The sequence below is a fragment of the Egretta garzetta genome, unplaced genomic scaffold (assembly GCF_000687185.1).
Source record: "Egretta garzetta isolate BGI_Z169 unplaced genomic scaffold, ASM68718v1 scaffold49, whole genome shotgun sequence".
Classification (NCBI taxonomy): domain Eukaryota; kingdom Metazoa; phylum Chordata; class Aves; order Pelecaniformes; family Ardeidae; genus Egretta; species Egretta garzetta.
This window is the reverse complement of record NW_009260775.1, coordinates 1,978,025-1,992,455: the sequence shown is the minus strand read 5'-3', so window position 1 is coordinate 1,992,455 and position 14,431 is coordinate 1,978,025. Positions and strand designations below refer to the sequence as shown.

Sequence of the window (14,431 nt, the reverse complement as noted above, 5' to 3'; positions counted from 1 at the left end):
AGGGTTTGCTACGCTGCAAAGTAGTCTTCAGCAAAATACTTTTTTTATTGGCAAAACATAGATTTCACTAGGTGCCCACCAGGACTGCTGACTCATGTTCTCTTGACTTTGTGGTTTGTGGAGGTATTTTGGAAAACTTGATTCTGAACTGTCTGGCAAAGCTGCATGAATTTATTGACAGACTTGTTTTTCCTTTACATACAGACCCTAATATGGTCAATGCAGGAGACATGAATGGTTCTGGTAACCTAATGGATTTTCTGGATGAGCCTTTCCCCGACGTTGGGACTTATGAAGATTTCCACACCATCGACTGGCTGCGGGAGAAGTCACGGGACACTGACCGCCACAGGAAGGTAAAGGTTTTGATCTGGCTTTGATGCATCGCAGCCCATGGGTTACAGCCATCCTGGTGGTGAGAAAAACAAAGTTTTCCAAAGTTATAGCTTCCTACCTTGTTGTATGACTTGAGGAGGACTTCTAAAAATATGGATGCAGTATATGTCTTGAGTTTGTAAATATGAAAGGGCTTCCAGCAACTTAATCAGCAGAGCACCTCTGAAAAATGATTTGGACGAGGTGGAGTAGAGGAATTGTACACACCTTTCAGGAGGTTAAGTAATTTTTGTTTCAAACATTATACACTAAAACTGTGTCAGCCTGAATCAGCAACATATCTCTCCATATGTTTAATTTCAGATTACAAGCAAAAGTAAGGAATCCATATGGGAGTTCATCAAGAGTTTGCTGGATGCCTGGTCAGGATGGGTAGTAATGCTTCTCATAGGACTACTGGCAGGTACGTGTGTGTTAGCATTGCAGTTATGCCCGGAACCATCTCGCCCAAGTTTGCTGCAGTGCCATCTGCTTCTCTTTTTACTTCATTGTCTCTCCACCAATGTTTCAAGCTAAAAAGACAGCTATGCATCCATGCAGTTATAATGCTTATTAAAAATACCCACTTCTAAAGTCTCCTGCTGAGTGCTGACCTAGAAAAAATGTTATTCACCAGTAGAGGGATTTTCCTACTGCTTTTGGAAACACGCATCTGAGTGCTTTACACTCAATGGTCTACTTTGACTTTCTGAATCTTTGATTCACAGAAGTCAATTTTATTGGTGGGATTTTTTTTTCTTGTCTTCACTTACTTTAATTCTGCAAGTAGATATTATGACGTGGGGAAAATGCTGGTTGTGGACACTCAAAGAGGAGCTTTGTAAATTGCTGTATCCACTTGGTTATCTTTTTTATATATGCATGAAGGGAAAATACAGTTTCAGACTCGGTTTCAGATCTGCTTCCAGGACAGACAGACATTACGTATTTAACAGCCTACTCAAACTCAGATGACAAATTCATTAATTTCCCAAATTACTCCTGTCTTCTGGTCAGTTTAACATCTTCCAACTTGGAAAGCTGCACTTCTATAACAGTTGAAACAGCTGCCATTTTTTATGCTTTTTTCAGTGATGTCAGGGTGCTCTTGTACCGCGCTGCTTGGTAAAGGCATGATGTAAAGTTTCACAGTTTCCAAATGGCATGAATTTCCTGCTTACCGACTGTCAAGTTCGTATGTTTATTACACTTTGTTCAGGAGCCTTAGAAGTACTGGGGAAGTTCTTGAGAAAACATTGCTGAAGGGACATTTTTGGCAAATTATACTATTTCGTAGAGATATACTTGTTTCCACAAAAGCTTTGATGGGAGAATGAGATGGGAAGAGAGTGATAGACTGTGTACTGCCAGGGCTGCTGGACCCTGTCTGAAGTCCAGGGTTGGCCTCATCTGGGATGGAGAATTCTGCTTGCAAATAAGGTTAGAGCAAGTCCTTGAGGGCTCTAATGACCTCCCACAAGCTGGTCAGTAGTCCCCTCACTCGTACAAAGAACGTGGTATACACTCACTCACCCCTGTTTCAGTAAAAACATCCCAGTAGGTTTGTTTCAGTTCCAGTTTGCAATGAAACCTCATTCTGAAATCCTCGAGGCTGTCGAAAGCTGGAGTTGCTGACCTCTGATAAGCTCTAATGCTGGTACGTCCAGCTTGGGAACAGAGGTGGAGGGTAAGCGGCAGCTGAGATGTGTTAGCTTTTGCAACCTTTTCAATGACAAGGGTGCAGAGCAACATGTTTTACCTCAGAGTCAAATCAAGTTAGTCTGTTTTTAAATTGGGGCAAGGACTTGTGAATCAGCTGGAGAACAAAAATTGCCTGCATGCTCATGATTTGGGCTGAACTCTGTAGCCTTTCTCTGCCTGCCGTTAAAATGACACATGTGCTCTGTGCCTCCAGTGTTTCTGGGACAGGGTGAAGATGGATAGTCACCATCTCAGCCTCAGCGAGGGGTCAATGCCCCTTTTATTGATGAGTGGGGGGATTATTGATGAGTGGGGGGATTATTGATGAGTGGATGAGGTTTCTTAACCAGGTTTGGGGAGGGAGGAGGTGAGGTTGGTGGTACAATCAAGAGGCACTTCACGTCTTTTCTATCTCTACTTGAAATATTGCCTGCTCAGAGAAGCCGGCCTGCCAGGAGGGCACCTGTATGATCACACAGTGTTGCGTGGACCAGCCTGGCTCCTCCATGGTCCCTCTTCCCCTGCTAAACAGGTAAAAGCTACTGCTGCTCCAAAGGGAGCAGTCTGGCTCAGCTGCACAGACACTGGGCGAGCATTTGGGCCACTGAGTCCAGGCATTACCAGGGGCAAGGAGAGAAGGTGTCAAGGAGTGGGAGAGGAGGGGGAAAGCAGCAGAAATGGTATTAAACTGTGAAAGTCATGTGGAGCACCCTGCCCCTGCTACCCCCTTGCTGGGGATTGAGGGCAGCAATGTGGGACTCCTGAGGAAGGGGATGGCAGGGGCACTTGGAAGAGTTACTCAGGCTCAGGCATTTATAGTGAGTTTAACTGATCTAGAAGCCTAAATACCACCGATTTGGTCAACTGAATCTTTCAGGTTTGCAACACTTCCAACACTCCACACCCACACAAGCTGGCATGGCTGAAAGTAGTGATCTCTGCCCTCCGGTGTCCCTGCCATCAGGCCCTGTTGCCTTGTGCATGTGCAGCTGCACAGGGGTGTTGGATCTGGGAACTGTCCTGACAGAGAAAAAATGGGGTTTGGCCAGATTAGTTTTCAGCTGATCAGTGCGCTCAGCAGGGCTGGTCACCACAGGGTTGCAAGCAATCAAAATATTGCTGACAGAGAGGAGCTGATGGAGGGAGGAAGGAGAGGACCATCCCATTTGGCAGTAGCCCTTGCTCATGTCATTTTTGGAGTGTCATTGGACCCATATCCTTCATTAGTCCCAGAAAAAGCGTAGGTGGGAAAGGGGTCTCTGGAGGGGGTCTGCTCTGGCTTCCTGCTCACAGCAGAGCCAGCTTCAGAGTTAGAGCTGTATGTTTTGAGTAACACCAAAGTGTATTAAGAATGTAACAGCAGCCATTTGGGATCAGACCAAAGTTTCATGAGTGAGAGTGGACATGGAAATTAGTGCAAGTGGAGCCCCTCCCTGTCGCCACAGTCCAATGTGTAACACCCATGAATGCTGTTTGTGTGGAGATCAGATGAAAACTGCTCACCAGATGCTCCAGACAAAGACATGGAGTACTACCTGGGTCTGTCTCAGTCAGAAAGTTTGCACACTTTCTGGAGAAATACAAAGCAATGTATGGGGAAACGAACCTAAAAATTTTGGGCGAGTGCCAAATTATTAGGCACTCATTTTTACGGAATGCCAAGTCTTTACATTGCCCGTCCTGCCTTCAAATCAGTGGCCATCCCTCAACCCAGCCATTACTAGCCAAGTGAAGGTATAGGCTATTTATAGAAGAACAGCAAAAGAGTCTCTGTTTCCTAAAGCTATGTGACAAAAAGTACTACTGTACTAATACTGAAATGCTCTGGTGCTGGTGCCGGATGTGCAAAAATCCCCTTTGTAATTCAGTGCCATGCAACTTGGGTGATGCTATTTTCTGGTACAGGTGCATTGGGAAAAATATGTTTTCAAAGCAAATTTTTAGCATTCTCATTTGGGCATTGTAAAGGATGAGTATTGGCTGTCATCAACCAAAGGGAAAGGAGAGAGATGAAAAGCTATTATCTAAAATGAAATTCAGCATTTCCTGGCTTTGGAGTGCTTCATTATTTTCATTCTGGGCAGGAGGTTACGTAGAAGAGGGAACAAGTTCAATTCCCTTGATGGAGAAGGAGAGAAATAAACTCATGCTACATTGCAGAGGTGCAGTGACATGCCTAGACAGCCGTGGTAAGCACCAGAAATTGAAGGCTTGACTTTCTGAGATGCTGAATGCTCTGAAACTTCCATTAACCTCACTTAAAGTTGCAGAGATTCAGAACTTGGAAACATTCTAGCCTTGGTCGCTTGGTTTGTGAAGCATTAACTACTGCACTATTGTCCTGCAAGATTTTCTTCTCTGGAAAGCATGAAGCATTTTCCTCTTTATGTGGACCCCAAAGCATTTGGCAAAAGCACTTTTTTTTCCAGAGGCACATTTTCCTAGAGGCACTGTGGTTCATACGAGCTTGTTATATTAGAGGATGGAATGTTTGTTCCTCACTCTCTTTATTAACTTTATTGGGGAAAAACATTCAAAAGCCTGCCTTCCTGTGCACCTTCTGCTAGGTAGCATTAATACTCAATTGGCTGATTAAGTGCGGTTTGAGCTTTGAAGATTGGGGTAACTGCAGAGGATGACAAAGGTCCGTCAAGAGATGCAAGAGGCACAGCATTTGGTGCTCATGGCCGAGGGCTGAGGATTCTTTGTACTATTTCCTAGATGAAACTATGAGTTTCATTTCAGAACATTGGAGGAGAATTTAGAGTATACTGCAAAACTCAGTAAGCTATGCGTGCTGACGTTAGTAGCAACACAGTGATTTATCATCATCTGAGAATATGGTTCATCGTTTCCATAGAAACTTGGGAAAATAGAAAAGAGTAGGCAAAAGAAAGCCAAGGTCTTAATGAAAGAAAATAATTGGTACAGTCATCATTACTCCTTGCTGCAGCCTTTTTTTGTGATCTTGTCTAGTGTATCTATACGTTTTTTCAGATTATTCCTATACAACAAAAATTCTTCACTGCTACCAGAGTCACGCTTGTCAGCATGGTGATGAGTGTCCTCCTTAAGGGAGTGAGAAGATACACTTATGTGTAAAGCCCTGTGAACACCTGTGGGGTTTTTCCAAGGAATAAAAACCAGGATACACATGTCTGAATTATTTTATTTTTTTTTCTTCTTCTTCTTTCACGGAAATGAAAAGCAGAAAACTTTAGTTCCAGGTCAAATAAACTGGCTCTTGAACCCCCCTGTGTGCCCCAGCTGCTGGGGGATAGAGGAGCAGCCCCACCCCTGCTTCATGTAATTGCATTCTCAGCAGAGCCACAAAGCTAAAAGTTTTGGAAACATAAAACCAACCCATTTTGAGTTTTCCAAAACATTTTTTCAGTGTTTTAGTCCTACTGAAATGCATTGATGACTTCTGTTCAAATTCATTACCAGTTTCCTGAAATTGTGTCAATGATTACCAGTAAAAACATTGTCAGCTTCTACTTTCCATTGTATGCGGGAGGGGTTTGGAAAACCCTAAATGCCTTTTTTATCAGTTGGTGGTTTAATGCTTTCTAGAGACTATGGACACGGGGAGGGAAGGCAGGTCTGCCTTTCTGTGGTCTGGCTGCTCCCAGCCTCCCCGTTCCTGCTGGTGTTGCATTCGTGAGGCCACGTCTGCTCTGAGGGTGCCGGGGCCAGGTTATCATCGCTGATGAGCAAATGCCCTAGGAAAACAGGATTTTTCTTTTCCGTGCCTGGCCACATCGGTTTTATTCTTGTCTGTGTCCGGTGGCCACCAGGTGTCACTGTAGCTCTGTGTAATTATTGGGGGAAACACTGAAATAAGGGTTAGTGTAGCAGGGAGAGGAATTGAAGGATAATTTTATTCTGCCTGTTTGGCTTGCTAATGAACGTACACATTGAGAGCCCGATTCCAAGTTCATAAGTCAGCACCTGTATTGTTTCTGTACTGAAATCATCCTTCTGAGAGGTTGCTGCATTGGGACCAGTAGGGCTATAGGAAAACGTACGTATCCTCCTCCTCCCCTGCCGTATTCCCCTGGAGTACAGTGGGGTTTGAGACCTGCAGCTTAGTATGTGCATGGAGACCCCGCATGAAGTCCTCCTCATCCCAGTCAAACGGGGTGCCTGCCTGGGGCAGGCTGCAGGATCAGGCCCTACATCAGTTATGCCTTCCCTATTTGGCAATCAGTCAGTATGAAAATGGTAATATTTAAAATAAAAGCTTTCCGGGAGAGCAGTGAAAGTCAGGCAACACCTTGGGGTAGCCGTTTCTTTGGAAACTCGCTGTTACCCCCCGCTGTTTGGTGTACTCGTGCTTACACTGCAGCTGCTTCCCCAAATCACGAGGTTATTATAATTAGATCTATTTTCCTTGTGACTTGATGGTTTTTAATGCCATGGTTTCTTTTTCTGCATCTCTTTTTTCCAGGCACATTAGCTGGAGTGATAGATTTGGCTGTGGATTGGATGACAGATCTGAAGGAGGGTGTCTGCCTGTCTGCCTTCTGGTACAGCCACGAGCAGTGCTGCTGGACGTCTAATGAGACTACATTCGATGACAGGGACAAATGTCCCCAGTGGCAGAAATGGTCTGAACTTCTTGTAAGCCAGTCTGAGGTACGGGAGACCTGATTAGGTTGGGGTCACAGCAGGCCAAGGAATGTCCTTTTTTCATACTTGATATTCCCTCCAGAGAGTTTCTCTGCAAGAGAAAGTAATGAACTGAGAACGCTGCAAAAAAAAAAAGACATTTCCACAAGCAATATCTGCTTAACTTGGGAGAGGTCCTATTGTTCCAGTGTCACGTGTGATGGAAATTGGAAAACTGCCAGATCGCTCTCTCTTTTTATCAGTATTAAACCAAAAGTGTTTCATAACACTCATAACATAATCACCAGGGGACCCGAGCTGCTATCCATTTCTTTTTCTTTAAGCACAATTTTATGGGACAAAAAAGATGATCCCTGACAAATACATTTAAGAGAAAATTTTAGGGATTGCAGATGCTTTTCATGCATTCAAATGCTGTGAGTGGTAGTGGGAGCTGCGTAAAAACTGCCTGTTATGCCCTTGTCATCGGTTTATCTATCAGATAACGAAGTATTTACCTAGAACCGAAAGCTGGGGAAATAATGGGCTCCCTGGGAGATGGCCAAAGTGAAAAATTTGCAGGGCGAGAGGACAGGAAGGGAAAAAAACTGAGCTGGACTGACGTGAAACTTGCATTTCAAGACCATTTTTCCTATCCTTTTTTTTTAAAATTGTAGTAATTTTAAGTACAAAGAATGTTGCTTCAAAGCAAAGCAGGTGAAAGTTTTGTTCTGAAGACATCAGAAGAGGCCTTTTTATACTCCTTTTAGCAGATGACACTTTTATAAAAAAATACGAAAAGGACATTTTATTTTCAACCTAAGCCATTCAATGTATTCAATAATATTGATCCCTTCACAGCTTGAATTTTTGGGCAGAATTATTGTCTTGAATTCCCCCTGCCCCCACCCCCATTTCTACAGGCGACTTGAATATGACAAAAATTGAATATGACATGGAGGTGGGATGAATGTGGCTTTGAGGACAATATCTGGTAATGCAGTTTCATCAATCATAGCAGAAGAAAATTCACACTTCTGTGAGAGAAATCATTTCCAACCAGGCAATTAAAAAATGGGTGACTTGGCGAGAGTGTCTTGGATCTTCCCCTAGCGTGGAGGTGGTCTGGTCCTGCAGAAGGCACCTGAAGGGCACCTTCATCGCCGTACAAGTCTGTCATTCGTGTTCCCTTCAATGCTGCTTTGGGCTTACAGTACAAGTAGTATCAAATAAGAGCATCTACGAATATGTATAGCCCAATTTTCCATAGTTCTAATTAAGTGTAGTGAAAGTAGCAGGATGCTCGCTGTTCCTGAATATCCCCACCATTTGATCGCAGGCAGAAACCTCTCTGCACAGTTGCCAGTCCATGGTGCCAAGCTTCCCTTTGCCAGAGGTTTGCTAGGTTCACGCTGGTCTTCATCAACAGATGGTTTGGGTGGTTGTGTCTTTGTAACAGTGAAGAAATATTGCCCTGGTATAAAGTTTCAGGGCTGGGGAAGATGTTGTAATTTAAGAGAACAAAAAAAAAAAAAATGTGGGAAGGGGAAAAAGAGGAGAATGTTACAATTGTTCAGGGATTTGGAAATCCTGTGCATGTGTTTGACATGCTGTTACTCTGGAAGGCTGGGATATATGAACAGAGCATATCCTTGGGAAAATTTATTGCTTTCACCTGCTACTCCCGATCAGCAGTCATGACTGTTGTATGCTGGGGCCGGTAAGAACGGTATTGGCTAGGTGTGCACTGTGAAACTTTGCTCACTTTGTATTCAAATTGGGCTTCTCTAAGCTCTGCGGATTTCTGGCTGCCATGGCCCGATGGATGCTGTAAATATTAATAATACAGCTGTCCATCACTGTTACTTTGGAATCCCAGGCAAAGCCCAAAAAAATGTGAGTATGGAAAGTACAAATTCTGTTTTGCAGCAAAAGGCTTACGTTATGGGCAAGCTTTGCATGATTCCTGTAGCTGGAGAGGACTCTAGGAGGCATCAACATACACTGAATTTGACTGTGTTTCAGGATAATTTTGCTTTTTTTTTTTATGTTGCTTCATTTTGTGCCTGATATTTGTATAACAGCCCTATAAAATGCACAGTGCACAGAAGGACTAATTTGGAGCACATTTTAGACAGAATGTACTTGGAACAGTTTCCCTAAAGGTACTGTAGTCAGCCATGTCTTCTTTTTTATGCATGACTGTGACTCTTTCTCATCATAGACAACTAAATTTGACATTTTGAGGGCTGTGATTTAGATCAGTTCTTCCTCATGGTTTTGCCGATTTATGGCTGTGATAAACCCTGCGCATATGTTCTCACTGAGGATTGTGACATTTCCTGTGGCATCTCTTGAAAAACGTTTTCATTCTAGTCCTCCTATAAAATGAGCCCAAAGCAGAGTCTTGATATAAATTGTTATGGAAAACATAATAGCACATCTGAAACATAGCAGGCTATGTTTTCTTCCTTAATCACTGTTTTGTAGGCCAGTGATAACCTTCATTCCTCTGGCCCTGAACTGCTTCCAATGAGCAGGTGAAAAGTTTTTTGATGCAGGAGGGTTTCAAAACCTCAAATTCACTGGGGGAGAGGGTGTATTAAAGCACATCAAATGCCATGCCCTTCTAGACAGTATCTGGTGACCCAGAGCTTCCCTATTCTGCAGATCCAGGTTGGTCCTAACCACAACTTCACTGGAGCACAAGGCCCCATTTTTGGTGCCTCACATCTGTCCAAAGCAGAGGAAAGGGCCCCCTGTCTTCCATGGCTCGTGACACTGGATCCAGCAATGGACTGGATTCCCATCCCAGGGCTTCTGGATCTCCTGTCATGAAGTTGAGACCTGCAAGAAAAGGAAGCCCCTCTATACCTGGAACTCACTTCCCAATTTGTAATGTCCACCAGTGGGAGTCTGCAAGCTGTGAGATCTTATTTTCTTATTATTAATCATTAGAAACTCCTGCAACTGGACCTGCAGAATGCCAGGTATCTGGAAAATGTAACAACGAGAGTTGTCCCAAGGGATAAGCCAGTTCAACTAGCCATACAGACTCTTCTGGGGTCCTGCCACGGTGCTGTAGGTGTATGTGTGATGGCAATAATGACCTGACATAGTATTCATGTGACTTCTGAAATGTGAAAGAAGAGGAAGTAAAAAGAAATTAAGTTAATTTGGCTCCAATGAATTTAGAAGCAAAACTGCAGCTTTCGCTCAACATCATAGGGCCAAATTGCTGTAACGACATTGGTCTTCTTTGGAGTTACACCAGGTTCACACTTACAGGAGAATTTTGCCCTGGGGCAACATATCCAGAGTTTTCTCTAGAGGAAGAGTAAATATTGCCATAGCTGTTTGTAATTGAAAGCACTAGGAGAAGACATTCATGAGGAAATGAGACTGTCTTCAGCTGTAGCAACAAAGATCCATGGTTACTACAGACGGATGTCAGTCACTGTAAGTGTGGGATCCATGACTGTTTAGTCTCAGGGCATTGGGGGATGGCATCGTATTGCTCTTCTGCTGTTATCAGCAAAGCCATCTGCTAACTTCAGCAAGCACAGGAGGACCTTAAAAAATTGCCCTTCTTCCAGATATATCCATAAGGATAAGGGCAGTGGTTCCCTTACTGTCTTTTCAATTGGACAGAGACCTGGAAAATGAGGCTAGCAAGCATTCGTACTGTCAAAGGTAGATTCCTTGCAGGCTTGCAAACAGGGAGACTTCTCAGCTCTGTTAACTGAAGACACGATACAACTGATTAATGCCTGTTTTCCTACTTGATTTATCATAATGTTGATATCCAGGCTGCTGTCCTGCAGAGCAAAGACAGGGGCCCCGATGTTCTTGAGCAGCTGAGATTGCATCCGGTAGGAAGAGTTCACTCAGAGGTGAAAGATTCATACCAATTCATGCACTGAGGTTCATCTTGTTTTTTATTCTGTAGTGTCATGTTGCTAGAGAAGATTGTTTGAAGGCTTAAGCTCCTTGCATCTATTTGATGCCTCTGAGTAGATTCTCTTTTGTCTGTGTAGGCGGGGTTTTTGAAATTAATCTAAAAAGTTATGCTTGTGAGGATGGAGGGGTATTCTAAGAGAGATTTTAACAACAGTTTTGACTTACTTGACCATTGGAGACAGGTGGAAAGCTTGAAGGTCACTATAGACTATGCTTTCACTAGGGCACTGCACAGTCAACCGTTGTTAACGATCATTAGCATTTCCATTCTGTCAGTAAAGTAAAGCTATTCATTTTGAAGATAGGTTTTATTATTGACTGGAATGTTTTTAAAATATCAGGGAAAAAATGATTGAGATGTGTCTTAGTGGGATCTGCCAAGCTATTGTGTTTTAAAATGATTTTCAACCCTACCATATATAGAGTCATATAGAAGGAAAGAATTTATTTATGGTTTTACCCTTCCCATTTGTGAATTGAACTGGCTACTGATATACATAGGGTTGTCGTTTGAAAAGATCAGCATCTCCATGGAGAGATGACCTTTGAATACCAGCCCTCAGAAAAAGATGTATCACGGTCTCATGCCCTGTCACTCGCCATGGGATGAAACAGCAGACTCATTCATTAGCTGCTTTTTTTATCACCAATTACTTTTGCCCTTGTGACAGAATTGCTTGATGATTTGGAACTTCTTGTGGTTGGCTTAGTTTTTTAGTGCTTGAAAGATGCTCTGTTTAAGTTGTTTGGGTCCCTTGCAAAGAGACCATATGGACTGGGTTAGGTATATATTAGTATGCTGCTCCTTTCCACGAGTAATAAAATTGTTGGAGTATATAAAGCCATTTGTCCTTCCTGAGTAAAAGCAGCAGCTAGCATGTAAATGAAAAGACCAGGCTCCATGCCATCATGATCCCTAGTAGAAGCATGAGATTTACCAAGCTGCATTTGTCTAACAATGTTTGTTACTGTTATTTTTCTAGGGTGCAAGTGCTTACATTCTAAACTATTTTCTATACATTATGTGGGCTCTGTGTTTTGCCTTCCTGGCAGTCTCCCTCGTCAGAGTGTTTGCTCCCTACGCCTGTGGCTCTGGAATCCCAGAGGTGAGTTTCTCCTTGTGGATGACTATCCAAAACCCAAGCAAAACAAAGAAAAGATAATTTGCCACCTTTTCCCATTCCAGATCTGAGATAGCATAGGGTCAAGAAGGTTGTCTTTCCATCTCATCGGCCTTCATTCGTTTGTCTAACCATGCCTTTATGGTAACCATCTACATTTTTCATAGTGGGAAATGTTCAAATGCCACTGTGACAGGTTAATCTACATACTTCTTCATTGCCAGAGCTAGAATTAAAAATCAACAAGTCCCAGTCTTCACTTTATGGACTCCAACTTTTTGTGGCTGAGGCACATACTCACTGGAAGATTATATAGAATTTTCCTTGGATTAAATTACTTGGTCTGGTTACAAAAATAGCCATTTTCTAGGATAGGCTTTAAATAAAAGCAAAATAAAATAAAGACAGAGTGCTACAAAGCTAAGGTTTCCTAAGCTACTGAAGATGCGAGATGCCCATCATTTGGGATGCCTGCAAAGTGTCCTTGTACACCATGTAAGGCTGGCACAATGGCAGCCAAAATCTCTAATTGTTTTTTAATATTTTACATATTGAGCCTCAGTCTCTATTTAAGCTGTTAAAATGAGGAACCCTGTAATTCAAACAGCATAGCTGCTTAAAATTTTTGAAATCAGGGCAGTCTTTTGTTAAAAGTGCTATAGAACCACTGGGATTATTGCTTAGGAATCTGGCAGACAGAATCAACCGCCCAGATTTTAGAAATCTTTGTATACTTTTTTTCTTCATCTCTAGGAGAAGTATCCAACTATTTCATAGCCAATCAGGAAGAAAACCCACCACAAATAATTTGAAATATTTAAATAATTTCCATGTTTCAAAGTAGTCACATGTGTGTGTTTGTTACATATTTGATATATCTGTAAGTGTTTTTAAAAAAATTTTCATTGTTAACTGTAAATCTAGTTTCTGAGAGGTAAATCTCTCATGTGAGGTGATGCTCAGCTCCAGTCCGATTCCAGGGCTAGAGTCCAAACCCAAATCCCACCTTGCAGCCTGCATGTCATGCACGTGCATCGTGCTCTAGTCTAACCACTCATGTGCAAAATTAAAAGGAAATGTGTAAAAATAAGATCTCTTGGACTTTCCCATTTCATAATACTTGCATGCTTTTATGGCATGGCCATTCCAAATATTTAGAACTTTTTTTTTTTCTTGTTTTAACTAGGAAAAGTCTGTGGTTGTGTATTTGCTTTTTTCTGCTTTGTTCAAGTTGGGTCTAGTTTAACTCTGATCTTGTAAGCCAAGGAGATATGTAACAGTTTCGTATTTCTATTAATCTCTGTAAGACTCCTTACCGACACAGGGGACCACCCATAAGAACAGTAAAAGTGTGGTTTGCTTAACCCCTGCTCAGCTATCACTGTGGGATAGTGGCCCTACCTACGGTTTCTTTCTCTCCATCACTGTCTCTTTTCAAGCAGTCTGCAATTTATTTTTTTTTATTTTATTTTTTTTTTAACTCCGCTGGGGTTTTAACTCCATTTGCAAGTTCAGAGTAGAAAAGTTTTCTTCAGCTCTTCAACATGTTCTTCCTGCTTTCCAGATAAAAACCATCTTGAGTGGGTTCATTATTAGGGGCTACCTGGGAAAGTGGACACTTTTAATCAAAACAGTCACCTTGGTTCTGGTGGTATCTTCAGGCCTCAGCCTTGGGAAAGAGGGGCCCCTAGTCCACGTGGCCTGTTGCTGCGGAAACTTCTTCAGCAGCCTTTTCTCAAAGTACAGCAAGAATGAAGGGAAGAGGAGAGAGGTGAGGTTGGCTCAAGCCTTCTCTAATTTCCCTGTCCAGATACTCAGTGCTTCAAAGGACTCATGCCTTGTACGTAAATATTTTCTTTGTAGGTGCTCTCGGCTGCAGCCGCTGCAGGGGTTTCTGTTGCCTTTGGGGCTCCGATTGGAGGCGTGCTTTTTAGTCTGGAAGAGGTGAGACCTGGCGGTTCACTTGCTTCAATAAATATACTTTCACTTGATGTCTTTTGGTAATATGCCTCTTTATTTTTCAAATATTTATATGCTTATTTTTCTTCTAAAGCAAAAATAATCTCTGATTTCTAGTAATAAGAAATAACCAGGTATTTTAGCATCATTTGAGTAAAATAAGAGGACTGGCTTTCTGGAAACCAACAAAATTATTTAATCTGGAAATGTATTACTGTGCTGAGCTTTCTGCAGCTTTCAGCTTGTTGCTGCACAGGCCGAGCTGCCAAGCACCCATTTTACTGTCTCTAGCAAGCAACTTTGGATTTAAACTTACTGATTTTTCACTGGTTGCTACTCCCTATTTGAAATCTGAAAATGCCTTTTCCAATACCTTTGTGAATGCAGTCTGGCTGCGGTAAGGACCAGTGTTCCCAGTAAAGCCAAACGTAGAGTCACAGATGAAACACATGGCGATGGCTTACTGTGCACAGTGCTCCAGTGAATAATTAAAGCAAATGCCCTCTGTCAAACTCAGTGAAGTGTTTATGGTCTCTGCTTGTTTTAGGTCAGCTACTACTTTCCTCTAAAAACCCTCTGGAGGTCATTTTTTGCTGCTCTTGTGGCTGCCTTCACACTGAGGTCCATCAATCCTTTTGGAAACAGCCGGCTGGTCCTGTTCTACGTGGAGTACCACACCCCCTGGTACATGGCGGAGCTCTTTC

At 42.6% G+C, this 14,431-nt stretch overlaps 1 protein-coding gene across 1 annotated transcript in view; it reads left to right on the top strand.

Annotated features, from left to right (window-relative positions):
• Positions 1-212: 212 nt before the first annotated feature.
• The window catches only part of CLCN4 (chloride voltage-gated channel 4), a 27,329-nt gene continuing 13,110 nt past the window's right edge, over positions 213-14,431 (top strand). The window contains 8 exon segments of the mRNA XM_009646345.2: positions 213-356; positions 700-799; positions 6,527-6,714; positions 11,631-11,753; positions 13,333-13,539; positions 13,632-13,712; positions 14,275-14,429; position 14,431. The exon segment at position 14,431 is cut by the window's right edge and continues 381 nt beyond it. Of these exon segments, the coding sequence (XP_009644640.1) occupies positions 213-356; positions 700-799; positions 6,527-6,714; positions 11,631-11,753; positions 13,333-13,539; positions 13,632-13,712; positions 14,275-14,429; position 14,431 (999 nt within the window).